General features: G+C 49.4%; 1 protein-coding gene across 4 annotated transcripts in view; it reads left to right on the forward strand.

Moving 5' to 3' along the window:
• Positions 1-14,152, forward strand: part of LOC129867382 (inaD-like protein) — a 53,108-nt gene that overhangs the window by 25,379 nt on the left and 13,577 nt on the right. Inside the window, exons 10-14 of one of the 4 annotated variants that reach the window (XM_055940745.1) lie at positions 644-730; positions 1,110-1,245; positions 4,582-4,619; positions 4,824-4,946; positions 5,167-5,271. In XM_055940745.1, coding sequence (XP_055796720.1) covers positions 644-730; positions 1,110-1,245; positions 4,582-4,619; positions 4,824-4,946; positions 5,167-5,271 — 489 coding nt within the window. Of the gene's footprint in view, positions 1-643; positions 731-1,109; positions 1,246-4,581; positions 4,620-4,823; positions 4,947-5,166; positions 5,292-14,152 lie in introns of all 4 variants that reach the window. The other 3 variants (XM_055940747.1, XM_055940746.1, XM_055940748.1) reach the window with 3 other exon arrangements.

The following is a 14,152-nucleotide window of genomic DNA, read 5'->3' on the forward strand; positions in this document are numbered from 1 at the left end:
TGCAGCGGTGCAGCGGAGGGGCTTTCTTGATGTGCTTGGTTTGGCTACAGTTCTTTACTATGTGGAGTTCTTCTAAAGTGGGTGCTTTGTGTGCTACAGTGGTGTACACTACATTTACAGTGCTGAGGTATATAGTAGCACTTTATCCTGTGCACTTGTCAAATAAGGTTCTTTATTTTGTATTATTTATTTGAACCTTTATTTAACTAGGCAAATCAGTTAAGAACAAATTCTTATTCACAATGACAGCCTACCCCGGCCAAGCCCTCCCTTAGTCCCCATGGGACTCCCGATCACGGCCGGTCGCGATACAGCCCGGGATCGAACCAGGGTCTGTAGTGAAGCCTTAGACCGCTGCACTACTCGGGTTGGGTTGTGTCTAAAGTAGTGCACTATGTCTGAGTATCAAATGGCACTATTGTAGGGGATAGGTTACCATTTAGGACGCAACCTATGATATGGAGATCCTGTCAGGTTGAAGTGCATGTCCTGTCCTCAGTAGTAAACATGGAAGTGGAGATCCTACCAGGTTGCAGTCCTATGCCAGCAGACATTAGTGCAGTAGGAAGTGAACACTGTAAGGCCAGTCCCTAGCTGCTCTGCTCTGGTAGTTACGTGCTGTGCGCTACCTGTGCCTCTGCAGTGTGCCAGGGTGGTGGTGCTCCTAGAGCTGGGTCGACTGAAGGCTGCCTCCTGGATCTCTTCCAGACGTACCTCCCAGGGAAGCCAGGTGTGTGTGTGTGTGTGTGTGTGTGTGTGTGTGTGTGTGTGTGTGTGTGTGTGTGCGTGCGTGCGTGCGTGCGTGCGTGTGTGCGCGCCCATTGTCACCCCCGCTGCCTGGGAGCTTGCATGCTGAAGCTCAGTCAGCGACTGACCCTGGCTACTGTGTCATTAATACCCCTGTCTCTCCTTCTCTCCATTCATCACATGCATGGAAGACAAAATGTCCATCTGATGAATGTTTAGCAGGCTTCTTCTGGTGTCACCTGTATGTCACTCACTCACACTCAGCCACCCAGCCAAACTTACCGCCACCGGGCAGCATGCCTCAGTGTGTGTGTGTTCTCTCCTGACTGGATCATAGCGTTGTTCCCCCTCCCTCTCTCCAGCAGATGAGTCACGTGAGTGCCAACAGTACAATCGTCACGCCACACCTCCCGCTAAACTCCACCCCTTCCACCTCTCAGCTCCTCAATAACATCAGGAAGCCAATGACGGTGGGCATGACATCATCACAGAGTGCAGGTAAAGTAGTACCAGTCCCTTTCCACAGAGAGTAGTACCAGTCCCTTTCCACAGAGAGTAGTACCAGTCCCTTTCCACAGAGAGTAGTACCAGTCCCTTTCCACAGAGAGTAGTACCAGACCCTTTCCACAGAGAGTAGTACCAGTCCCTTTCCACAGAGAGTAGTACCAGTCCCTTTCCACAGAGAGTAGTACCAGACCCTTTCCACAGAGAGTAATACCAGTCCCTTTCCACAGAGAGTAGTACCAGACCCTTTCCACAGAGAGTAATACCAGTCCCTTTCCACAGAGAGTAGTACCAGACCCTTTCCACAGAGAGTAGTACCAGACCCTTTCCACAGAGAGTAGTACCAGTCCCTTTCCACAGAGAGTAGTACCAGTCCCTTTCCACAGAGAGTAGTACCAGACCCTTTCCACAGAGAGTAATACCAGTCCCTTTCCACAGAGAGTAGTACCAGACCCTTTCCACAGAGAGTAATACCAGTCCCTTTCCACAGAGAGTAGTACCAGACCCTTTCCACAGAGAGTAGTACCAGTCCCTTTCCACAGAGAGTAATACCAGTACCTTTCCACAGAGAGTAGTACCAGTCCCTTTCCACAGAGAGTAGTACCAGACCCTTTCCACAGAGAGTAGTACCAGACCCTTTCCACAGAGAGTAGTACCAGTCCCTTTCCACAGAGAGTAGTACCAGACCCTGTCCACAGAGAGTAGTACCAGACCCTTTCCACAGAGAGTAGTACCAGTCCCTTTCCACAGAGAGTAGTACCAGTCCCTTTCCACAGAGAGTAGTACCAATCTTTTCCACAGAGAGTAGTACCAGTCCCTTTCCACAGAGAGTAGTACCAGTCCCTTTCCACAGAGAGTAGTACCAGACCCTTTCCACAGAGAGTAGTACCAGACCCTTTCCACAGAGAGTAGTACCAGACCCTTTCCACAGAGAGTAGGACCGGACCCTTTCCACAGAGAGTAGTACCAGTCCCTTTCCACAGAGAGTAGTACCAGACCCTTTCCACAGAGAGTAGTACCAGTCCCTTTCCACAGAGAGTAGTACCAGTCCCTTTCCACAGAGAGTAGTACCAGTCCCTTTCCACAGAGAGTAGTACCAGTCCCTTTCCACAGAGAGTAGTACCAGTCCCTTTCCACAGAGAGTAGTACCAGTCCCTTTCCACAGAGAGTAGTACCAGCCCCCTTCCACAGAGAGTAGTACCAGACCCTTTCCACAGAGAGTAATACCAGACCCTTTCCACAGAGAGTAGTACCAGTCCCTTTCCACAGAGAGTAGTACCAGTCCCTTTCCACAGAGAGTGGTACCAGTCCCTTTCCACAGAGAGTAGTACCAGACCCTTTCCACAGAGAGTAGTACCAGACCCTTTCCACAGAGAGTAGTACCAGACCCTTTCCACAGAGAGTAGTATCAGACCCTTTCCACAGAGAGTAGTACCAGACCCTTTCCACAGAGAGTAGTACCAGTCCCTTTCCACAGAGAGTAGTACCAGACCCTTTCCACAGAGAGTAATACCAGTCCCTTTCCACAGAGAGTAGTACCAGACCCTTTCCACAGAGAGTAGTACCAGACCCTTTCCACAGAGAGTAGTACCAGTCCCTTTCCACAGAGAGTAGTACCAGTCAATTTCCACAAAGAGTAGTACCAGTCCCTTTCCACAGAGAGTAATACCAGTCCCTTTCCACAGAGAGTAGTACCAGTCCCTTTCCACAGAGAGTAGTACCAGACCCTTTCCACAGAGAGTAGTACCAGACCCTTTCCACAGAGAGTAGTACCAGACCCTTTCCACAGAGAGTAGTACCAGTCCCTTTCCACAGAGAGTAGTACCAGTCCTTTTCCACAGAGAGTAGTACCAGTCCCTTTCCAAAGAGAGTAGTACCAGTCCCTTTCCACAGAGAGTAGTACCAGACCCTTTCCACAGAGAGTAGTACCAGACCCTTTCCACAGAGAGTAGTACCAGTCCCTTTCCACAGAGAGTAGTACCAGTCCCTTTCCACAGAGAGTAGTACCAGTCCCTTTCCACAGAGAGTAGTACCAGTCCCTTTCCACAGAGAGTAGTACCAGACCCTTTCCACAGAGAGTAGTACCAGTCCCTTTCCACAGAGAGTAGTACCAGACCCTTTCCACAGAGAGTAGTACCAGACCCTTTCCACAGAGAGTAGTACCAGTCCCTTTCCACAGAGAGTAGTACCAGTCCCTTTCCACAGAGAGTAGTACCAGTCCCTTTCCACAGAGAGTAGTACCAGTCAATTTCCACAGAGAGTAGTACCAACCTTTTCCACAGAGAGTAGTACCAGTCCCTTTCCACAGAGAGTAGTACCAACCTTTTCCACAGAGAGTAGTACCAGACCCTTTCCACAGAGAGTAGTACCAGTCAATTTCCACAGAGAGTAGTACCGTACCCTTTCCACAGAGAGTAGTACCAGACCCTTTCCACAGAGAGTAGTACCAGTCCCTTTCCACAGAGAGTAGTACCAGACCCTTTCCACAGAGAGTAGTACCAGACCCTTTCCACAGAGAGTAGTACCAGTCCCTTTCCACAGAGAGTAGTACCAGACCCTTTCCACAGAGAGTAGTACCAGTCCCTTTCCACAGAGAGTAGTACCAGTCCCTTTCCACAGAGAGTAGTACCAGTCCCTTTCCACAGAGAGTAGGACCGAACCCTTTCCACAGAGAGTAGTACCAGTCCCTTTCCACAGAGAGTAGTACCAGTCCCTTTCCACAGAGAGTAGTACCAGACCCTTTCCACAGAGAGTAGTACCAGACCCTTTCCACAGAGAGTAGTACCAGTCCCTTTCCACAGAGAGTAGTACCAGACCCTTTCCACAGAGAGTAGTACCAGACCCTTTCCACAGAGAGTAGTATCAGACCCTTTCCACAGAGAGTAGCACCAGTCCCTTTCCACAGAGAGTAGTACCAGTCCCTTTCCACAGAGAGTAGGACCAGTCCCTTTCCACAGAGAGTAGTACCAGACCCTTTCCACAGAGAGTAGTACCAGACCCTTTCCACAGAGAGTAGTACCAGTCCCTTTCCACAGAGAGTAGTACCAGTCCCTTTCCACAGAGAGTAGTACCAGTCAATTTCCACAGAGAGTAGTACCAGTCCCTTTCCACAGAGAGTAGTACCAGTCCCTTTCCACAGAGAGTAGTACCAGTCCCTTTCCACAGAGAGTAGTACCAGTCCCTTTCCACAGAGAGTAGTACCAGACCCTTTCCACAGAGAGTAGTACCAGAGAGTGTAACTGTAGGAAAAGGTTCAGAAACTGCCCGGACTGGAATTACACACAGTTAGTTTCCCGTCCTCATCTTTTTCCCTTTCTGGGTTTGTCGTAGCTGCAGAAACAGGGATACGCACTGTGGAGATCACAAGGGTAAGTTGAGCTGTCTCCAGTTATGTTTAGTTGGTTTAAACTACTCATAATATGCACATTTATCTCTATAGACTATACTGTATACTCTGCCAATTCAACTCTAGAAGCTTTCTTTATTGGCATGAAAATGATGACAACAATCACAACTACCTCTTCTATACCAGTGTTTTATTAATCATGATAATAGCATTGACGATCTCTCAGGGTCCTACTGATGCATTGGGGATCAGTATAGCTGGGGGGAAGGACAGTCCTCTGGGGGATATCCCCATCTTCCTGGCCATGATCCAGGCCAACGGGGTCGCAGCCAAGACGCACCGGCTCAAGGTGTGTGCGTGTGTGTGCGCGTATGTGTGTGTGCGTGCGAGAGAACCCACATCAGAGTGTCCTAGAATCCCCTTACTGTTTGTGATGGCTCACCCTGGCGTGTGTGTGTGTGTGTGTGTGTGTGTGTGTGTGTGTGTGTGTGTGTGTGTGTGTGTGTGTGTGTGTGTGTGTGTGTGTGTGTGTGTGTGTCTCTCTCTCTCTCTCACTCACTCTCCTCCAGGTGGGTGATAGGATCGTGAGTATCAACTCCCAGTCTCTGGAAGGCCTGTCCCATGGGGATGTAGTCACCATGCTGAAGAATGCCTACGGCAGCATCATTCTCCAGGTACACAGATCATTCTCCAGGTACACAGATCATTCTCCAGGTACACAGATCATTCTCCAGGTACACAGATCATTCTCCAGGTACACAGATCATTCTCCAGGTTCACACAGATCATTCTCCAGGTACCTACAGATCATTCTCCAGGTTCACACAGATCATTCTCCAGGTACACAGATCGTTCTCCGGGTACATACAGATCATTCTCCAGGTTCACACAGATCATTCTCCAGGTTCACACAGATCATTCTCCAGGTACACAGATCGTTCTCCGGGTACATACAGATCGTTCTCCAGGTTCACACAGATCATTCTCCAGGTTCACACAGATCATTCTCCAGGTTCACACAGATCATTCTCCAGGTTCACACATGGAACACATACACACAGAGACACACAATATATACATACATTGCATTCGGGAAAGTATTCAGACCCCTTTACTCTTTCCACATCTTGTTATGTGGCAGCCTTATTCTAAAATGGAATAAATAAAAAAAATCGCCCTTATCAATCTATACACAATACCCCATAATGACAAAGCAAAAAATGTTTTTTAGAAATGTTTGCAAATGTATAAAAAAAATTATATATATTACATTTACATAAGTATTCAGACCCTTTACTACGTACTTAACTGAAGCACCTTCGGCAGCGATTACAGCCTCGTGTTTTCTTGAGTTTGACGCTACAAGCTTGGCACACCTGTATTTGGGGAGTTTCTCCCATTCTTCTCTGCAGATCCTCTCAAGCTCTGTCAGGTTGGATGGAGAGCATCGATGCACAGCTAATTTCAGGTCTCTCTAGAGATTTTCAATTGGGTTCAAGTCCGTGCTCTGGCTGGGCCACTCAAGGACATTCAGAGACTTGTCCTGAAGCCACTCCTGTGTTGTCTTGGCTGTGTGCTTAGGGTCGCTGTCCTTTTGGAAGGTGAACTTTCGACCCTGGTCTAAGGTCCCAAGTACTCTAAAGCAGGTTTTCATCAAGGATTTCTCTGTACTTTGCTCTGTTTATCTTTCCTTTGATCCTGACTAGTCTCCAAGTCCCTGCCACTGAAAAACATCCCCACAGCATGATGCTGCCACCACCATGCTTCACCGTAGGGATGGTGCCAGGTTTCCTCCAGATGTGACGCTTGGCATTCAGGCCAAAGAGTTCCATCTTAGTTTCATCAGACCAGATAATCTTGTTTCTCATGGTCTGGAGACCTTTAGGTGCCTTTTTGGCAAAGTCCAAGCGGGCTTTCATGTGCCTTTTGCTGAGGAGTGGCTTCCGTCTGGCCACTCTACCATAAAGGCCCTATTGGTGGAGTGCTGCAGAGATGGTTGTCCTTCTGGAAGGTTCTCCCATCTCCACAGAGGAACTCTGGAGCTCTGTCAGAGTGACCATCGGGTTCTTGGTCACCTCCCTGACCAAGGCCCTTCTCCCCTGATTGCTCAGTTTGGCCGGGCCGGCAGCTCTAGGAAGAGTCTTGGTGGTTCCAAACTTCTTCCATTTAAGAATGATTGAGGCCACTGTGTTTTTGGGGCACTTCAATGCTGTATAAATGTTTTGGTACACTTCTACAGATCTGTGCCTCGACACAATCCTGTCTCGGAGCTCTATGGACAATTCCTTCGACCTCATGGCTTGGTTTTTGCTCTGACATGAACTTTCAACTGTGGGACCTTATATAGACAGATGTGTGCCTTTCCAAATCATGTCCAATCAATTGAATGTACCGCAAGTGGACTTCAATAAAGTTGTAGAAACATCTCAAGGATGATCAACGGAAACAGGATGCACCTGAGCTCAATTTGGAGTCTCATAGCAAAAGGTCTGAATACGTATGTAAATAAGGTATTTCTGTTTTTTATTAATACATTTGCAAAAATTTGAGAAAAAACTGTTTTCACTTTGTCATTATGGGTTATCGTGTGTAGATTGATGAGGAAAAAATATTTAATACATTTTAGAACAAGGCTGTAACATAACAAAATGTTGAAAAAGTCAAGGAGTCTGAATACTTTCCAAAAGCACGCCTGCTCCCGCTTCTCCTCTCTGGCGCTCGAGGGCGCCAGGCTGCCCTTCATTACGGACACCTGTCACCATCATTACGCGAATCAGTGCTCCTTGGACACACCTGGACTCCATTACTTTGTTGATTGCCCCTCTATATCTGTCTGTTCCTCAGTTGGTTCCCTGTGTCAGCATTATTGTCTTCATGTCGTTTTGTTCCCCCCATCCAGACGCTGTTCTTGTTTTGTTTGATGTCCGTTTTCCATTAAATGTTCACTCCCTGTACTTGCTTCTCGTCGCCAGCATCGGTCCTTACAGTATATATATATATATATACACACACACACACACACACACACACACACCTCTGTATGGTCAAATGAAGTATCAGTTATCAAACGTGATGACACCCATCACCCAATGTAACCACATTATGCTTTTTAATTGCCTATTATTTTACATCCATCAAATAAATGTTTCCTGATAAGAGATGTAAATAAAATCATACATTTTTCAAATATACATTCTTGAAAAACCTGTATGTTTCTGTGTTTAGCAGTGTGTGTGTGTGTGTACCTAATGTGTACCGTATGTGTGTGCATTAGTAGATACTGCCGTGTGTGTGTGCGTGTGCAAGTGCACACACACTACCGTCCGGACACTGTGTGGTTATCAGCTTGGTGCAGCCGGTTGGCAGTTTGGTCAAATAATCCCAGGCCTTTATGTTAATGCTGCTTCATCAGTCCGGCTCCAGCAGCCTCAGCACTGGACTGTTAGACTGGACTGTTAGACTGGACTGTTAGACTGGACTCTTAGACTGGACTCTTAGACTGGACTGTTAGACTGGACTGTTAGACTGGACTGTTAGACTGGGCTATTAGACTAGACTGTTAGACTGGACTGTTAGACTGGACTGTTAGACTGGACTGTTAGACTGGGCTGTTACACTGGACTGTTACACTGGACTGTTAGACTGGGCTGTTACACTGGACTGTTAGACTGGACTGTTAGACTGGACTGTTAGACTGGACTGTTAGACTGGGCTATTAGACTGGACTGTTAGACTGGACTGTTAGACTGGGCTATTAGACTGGGCTATTAGACTGGGCTGTTAGACTGGACTGTTAGACTGGACTGTTAGACTGGGATATTAGACTGGACTGTTAGACTGGGCTATTAGACTAGACTGTTAGACTGGGCTATTAGACTGGACTGTTAGACTGGACTGTTAGACTGGACTGTTAGACTGGGCTATTAGACTGGACTGTTAGACTGGGCTGTTAGACTGGACTGTTACACTGGACTGTTACACTGGGCTGTTAGACTGGGCTATTAGACTGGGCTATTAGACTGGGCTGTTAGACTGGCCTATTAGACTGGACTGTTAGACTGGACTGTTAGACTGGACTGTTAGACTGGACTGTTAGACTGGGCTGTTAGACTGGGCTGTTACACTGGACTGTTACACTGGACTGTTACACTGGACTGTTAGACTGGGCTGTTACACTGGACTGTTAGACTGGGCTGTTAGACTGGGCTGTTAGACTGGACTGTTAGACTGGGCTGTTAGACTGGACTAGCTGCCTGGTGCTGATTACACCAAACACAAACACACACACACACGCCACCCAGGACACCCAGCAATTACTGTCTGACTCAATCTCTCTCTGCCCCCTCTCTCTTTTGCTGTCTCTCTCCTCTATCCATCTCTCTCTCTCTCTACCTACCTACCTCTCTGGCTTTTACATACGTCATTGATCAGACGCTCTTATCCAGAGTCACTCAGGCTTCCGAGTGGCGCAGCGGTCTAAGGCACTGCATCTCAGTGCTAGAGGTGTCACTACAGACTCTGGTTCGATTCCAGGCTGTATCATAACCGGCCGTGTTTGGGAGTCCCATAGGGTGGCGCACTATTGGCCCAGCGTCGTCCGGGTTAGGGTTTAACCGGGTAGGCTGTCGTTGTAAATAAGAATTTGTTCTTAACTGACTTGCCTAGTTAAATAAAGGTTCAATTAAATAAATAAAAAATGATATGTACTGCTGCCATGGTGGTGGGGACAGTGGTGCGGTTTCCCCCTTCTGGGGATTCCATCTCTAACAAAGGAAGACATTTCCCCTCTCTCTGCTCTAAATACTGGTATGGCTCTGTTCCTCTCCCTCTCTCTCTCCTCTAAACACTGGTTTGGCTCTGTTCCCCTCTCTCTTTCTCCTCTAAACACTGGTTTGGCTCTGTTCCCCTCTCTCTTTCTCCTCTAAACACTGGTTTGGCTCTGTTCCCCTCTCTCTTTCTCCTCTAAACACTGGTTTGGCTCTGTTCCCCTCCCTCTCTCTCCTCTAAACACTGGTTTGGCTCTGTTCCCCTCTCTCTTTCTCCTCTAAACACTGGTTTGGCTCTGTTCCCCTGTCTCTCTCTCCTCTAAACACTGGTTTGGCTCTGTTCCCCTCCCTCTCTCTCTCTCTCTCCTCTAAACACTGGTTTGGCTCTGTTCCCCTCCCTCTCTCTCCTCTAAACACTGGTTTGGCTCTGTTCCCCTCCCTCTCTCTCCTCTAAACACTGGTTTGGCTCTGTTACCCTGGCCCTCTCTCTCCTCTAAACACTGGTTTGGCTCTGTTCCCCTCCCTCTCTCTCCTCTAAACACTGGTTTGGCTCTGTTCCCCTCCCTCTCTCTCCTCTAAACACTGGTTTGGCTCTGTTCCCCTCCCTCTCTCTCTCTCTCTCTCTCCTCTAAACACTGGTTTGGCTCTGTTCCCCTCTCTCTCTCTCCTCTAAACACTGGTTTGGCTCTGTTCCCCTCTCTCTCTCCTCTAAACACTGGTTTGGCTCTGTTCCCCTCTCTCTCTCTCCTCTAAACACTGGTTTGTCTCTGTTCCCCTCCCTCTCTCTCCTCTAAACACTGGTTTGGCTCTGTTCCCCTCTCTCTTTCTCCTCTAAACACTGGTTTGGCTCTGTTCCCCTCTCTCTCTCTCCTCTAAACACTGGTTTGGCTCTGTTCCCCTGTCTCTCTCTCCTCTAAACACTGGTTTGGCTCTGTTCCTCTCCCTCTCTCTCTCCTCTAAACACTGGTTTGGCTCTGTTCCCCTCCCTCTCTCTCCTCTAAACACTGGTTTGGCTCTGTTCCCCTCCCTCTCTCTCTCTCTCTCCTCTAAACACTGGTTTGGCTCTGTTCCCCTCCCTCTCTCTCCTCTAAACACTGGTTTGGCTCTGTTCCCCTCCCTCTCTCTCCTCTAAACACTGGTTTGGCTCTGTTCCCCTCCCTCTCTCTCTCTCTCTCCTCTAAACACTGGTTTGGCTCTGTTCCCCTCCCTCTCTCTCCTCTAAACACTGGTTTGGCTCTGTTCCCCTCCCTCTCTCTCCTCTAAACACTGGTTTGGCTCTGTTCCCCTCCCTCTCTCTCCTCTAAACACTGGTTTGGCTCTGTTCCCCTCCCTCTCTCTCCTCTAAACACTGGTTTGGCTCTGTTCCCCTCCCTCTCTCTCCTCTAAACACTGGTTTGGCTCTGTTCCCCTCCCTCTCTCTCTCTCTCTCTCTCTCCTCTAAACACTGGTTTGGCTCTGTTCCCCTCTCTCTCTCTCCTCTAAACACTGGTTTGGCTCTGTTCCCCTCTCTCTCTCTCCTCTAAACACTGGTTTGGCTCTGTTCCCCTCTCTCTCTCTCCTCTAAACACTGGTTTGGCTCTGTTCCCCTCCCTCTCTCTCCTCTAAACACTGGTTTGGCTCTGTTCCCCTCCCTCTCTCTCCTCTAAACACTGGTTTGGCTCTGTTCCCCTCTCTCTCTCTCTTTCTCTCCTCTAAACACTGGTTTGGCTCTGTTCCCCTCTCTCTCTCTCTCTCTTTCTCTCCTCTAAACACTAGTTTGGCTCTGTTCCCCTCTCTCTCTCTCCTCTAAACACTGGTTTGGCTCTGTTCCCCTCCCTCTCTCTCCTCTAAACACTGGTTTGGCTCTGTTCCCCTCTCTCTCTCTCCTCTAAACACTGGTTTGGCTCTGTTCCCCTCCCTCTCTCTCCTCTAAACACTGGTTTGGCTCTGTTCCCCTCCCTCTCTCTCCTCTAAACACTGGTTTGGCTCTGTCCCCCTCCCTCTCTCTCCTCTAAACACTGGTTTGGCTCTGTTCCCCTCCCTCTCCCTCTCTCTCTCCTCTAAACACTGGTTTGGCTCTGTTCCCCTCTCTCTCTCTCCTCTAAACACTGGTTTGGCTCTGTTCCCCTCCCTCTCTCTCCTCTAAACACTGGTTTGGCTCTGTTCCCCTCCCTCTCCCTCTCTCTCCTCTAAACACTGGTTTGGCTCTGTTCCCCTCCCTCTCTCTCTCTCTCTCCTCTAAACACTGGTTTGGCTCTGTTCCCCGATCTCTCTCTCCTCTAAACACTGGTTTGGCTCTGTTCCCCTCCCTCTCTCTCCTCTAAACACTGGTTTGGCTCTGTTCCCCTCTCTCTCTCTCCTCTAAACACTGGTTTGGCTCTGTTCCCCCCTCTCTCTCTCTCTCTCTCTCTCCTCTAAACACTGGTTTGGCTCTGTTCCTCTCCCTCCCTCTCTCTCTCCTCTAAACACTGGTTTGGCTATGTTCCCCTCCCTCTCCCTCTCTCTCTCCTCTAAACACTGGTTTGGCTCTGTTCCCCTCCCTCTGTCTCCTCTAAACACTGGTTTGGCTCTGTTCCCCTCCCTCTCTCTCCTCTAAACACTGGTTTGGCTCTGTTCCCCTCTCTCTCTCTCTCTCCTCTAAACACTGGTTTGGCTCTGTTCCCCTCTCTCTCTCTCTCTCCTCTAAACACTGGTTTGGCTCTGTTCCCCTCTCTCTCTCTCCTCTAAACACTGGTTTGGCTCTGTTCCCCCCCTCTCTCTCCTCTAAACACTGGTTTGGCTCTGTTCCTCTCCCTCTCTCTCCTCTAAACACTGGTTTGGCTCTGTTCCCCCCTCTCTCTCCTCTAAACACTGGTTTGGCTCTGTTCCTCTCCCTCTCTCTCCTCTAAACACTGGTTTGGCTCTGTTCCCCCCCTCTCTCTCCTCTAAACACTGGTTTGGCTCTGTTCCCCTCCCTCTCTCTCCTCTAAACACTGGTTTGGCTCTGTTCCCCTCCCTCTCTCTCCTCTAAACACTGGTTTGGCTCTGTTCCCCTCCCTCTCTCTCCTCTAAACACTGGTTTGGCTCTGTTCCCCTCTCTCTCTCTCCTCTAAACACTGGTTTGGCTCTGTTCCCCCCCTCTCTCTCCTCTAAACACTGGTTTGGCTCTGTTCCTCTCCCTCTCTCTCCTCTAAACACTGGTTTGGCTCTGTTCCCCCCTCTCTCTCCTCTAAACACTGGTTTGGCTCTGTTCCTCTCCCTCTCTCTCCTCTAAACACTGGTTTGGCTCTGTTGCCCCCTCTCTCTCCTCTAAACACTGGTTTGGCTCTGTTCCCCTCCCTCTCTCTCCTCTAAACACTGGTTTGGCTCTGTTCCCCTCCCTCTCTCTCCTCTAAACACTGGTTTGGCTCTGTTCCCCTCCCTCTCTCTCCTCTAAACACTGGTTTGGCTCTGTTCCCCTCTCTCTCTCTCCTCTAAACACTGGTTTGGCTCTGTTCCCCCCCCTCTCTCTCCTCTAAACACTGGTTTGGCTCTGTTCCCCCCCCTCTCTCTCCTCTAAACACTGGTTTGGCTCTGTTCCTCTCCCTCTCTCTCCTCTAAACACTGGTTTGGCTCTGTTCCCCCCTCTCTCTCCTCTAAACACTGGTTTGGCTCTGTTCCTCTCCCTCTCTCTCCTCTAAACACTGGTTTGGCTCTGTTCCCCCCCTCTCTCTCCTCTAAACACTGGTTTGGCTCTGTTCCCCTCCCTCTCTCTCCTCTAAACACTGGTTTGGCTCTGTTCCCCTCCCTCTCTCTCCTCTAAACACTGGTTTGGCTCTGTTCCCCTCCCTCTCTCTCCTCTAAACACTGGTTTGGCTCTGTTCCCCTCTCTCTCTCTCCTCTAAACACTGGTTTGGCTCTGTTCCCCCCCCTCTCTCTCCTCTAAACACTGGTTTGGCTCTGTTCCCCTCCCTCTCTCTCCTCTAAACACTGGTTTGGCTCTGTTCCCCCCCCTCTCTCTCCTCTAAACACTGGTTTGGCTCTGTTCCCCTCTCTCTCTCTCCTCTAAACACTGGTTTGGCTCTGTTCCCCTCCCTCTCTCTCCTCTAAACACTGGTTTGGCTCTGTTCCTCTCCCTCTCTCTCCTCTAAACACTGGTTTGGCTCTGTTCCCCCCCCTCTCTCTCCTCTAAACACTGGTTTGGCTCTGTTCCCCTCCCTCTCCCTCTCTCTCCTCTAAACACTGGTTTGGCTATGTTCCCCTCCCTCTCCCTCTCTCTCCTCTAAACACTGGTTTGGCTCTGTTCCCCCCCTCTCTCTCCTCTAAACACTGGTTTGGCTCTGTTCCCCTCCCTCTCTCTCCTCTAAACACTGGTTTGGCTCTGTTCCCCTCCCTCTGTCTCCTCTAAACACTGGTTTGGCTCTGTTCCCCTCTCTCTCTCTCCTCTAAACACTGGTTTGGCTCTGTTCTCCTCCCTCTCTCTCCTCTAAACACTGGTTTGGCTCTGTTCCCCTCCCTCTCTCTCCTCTAAACACTGGTTTGGCTCTGTTCCCCTCCCTCTCTCTCTCCTCTAAACACTGGTTTGGCTCTGTTCCCCTCCCTCTCTCTCCTCTAAACACTGGTTTGGCTATGTTCCCCCCCCCCCCCCCTCTCTCTCCTCTAAACACTGGTTTGGCTCTGTTCCTCTCCCTCTCTCTCCTCTAAACACTGGTTTGGCTCTGTTCCCCTCCCTCCCTCTCTCTCCTCTAAACACTGGTTTGGCTCTGTTCCTCTCCCTCTCTCTCCTATAAACACTGGTTTGGCTCTGTTCCCCTCCCTCTCCCTCTCTCTCCTCTAAACACTGGTTTGGCTC

Source organism: Salvelinus fontinalis, chromosome 12 (genome assembly GCF_029448725.1).
Source record: "Salvelinus fontinalis isolate EN_2023a chromosome 12, ASM2944872v1, whole genome shotgun sequence".
NCBI lineage: Eukaryota > Metazoa > Chordata > Actinopteri > Salmoniformes > Salmonidae > Salvelinus > Salvelinus fontinalis.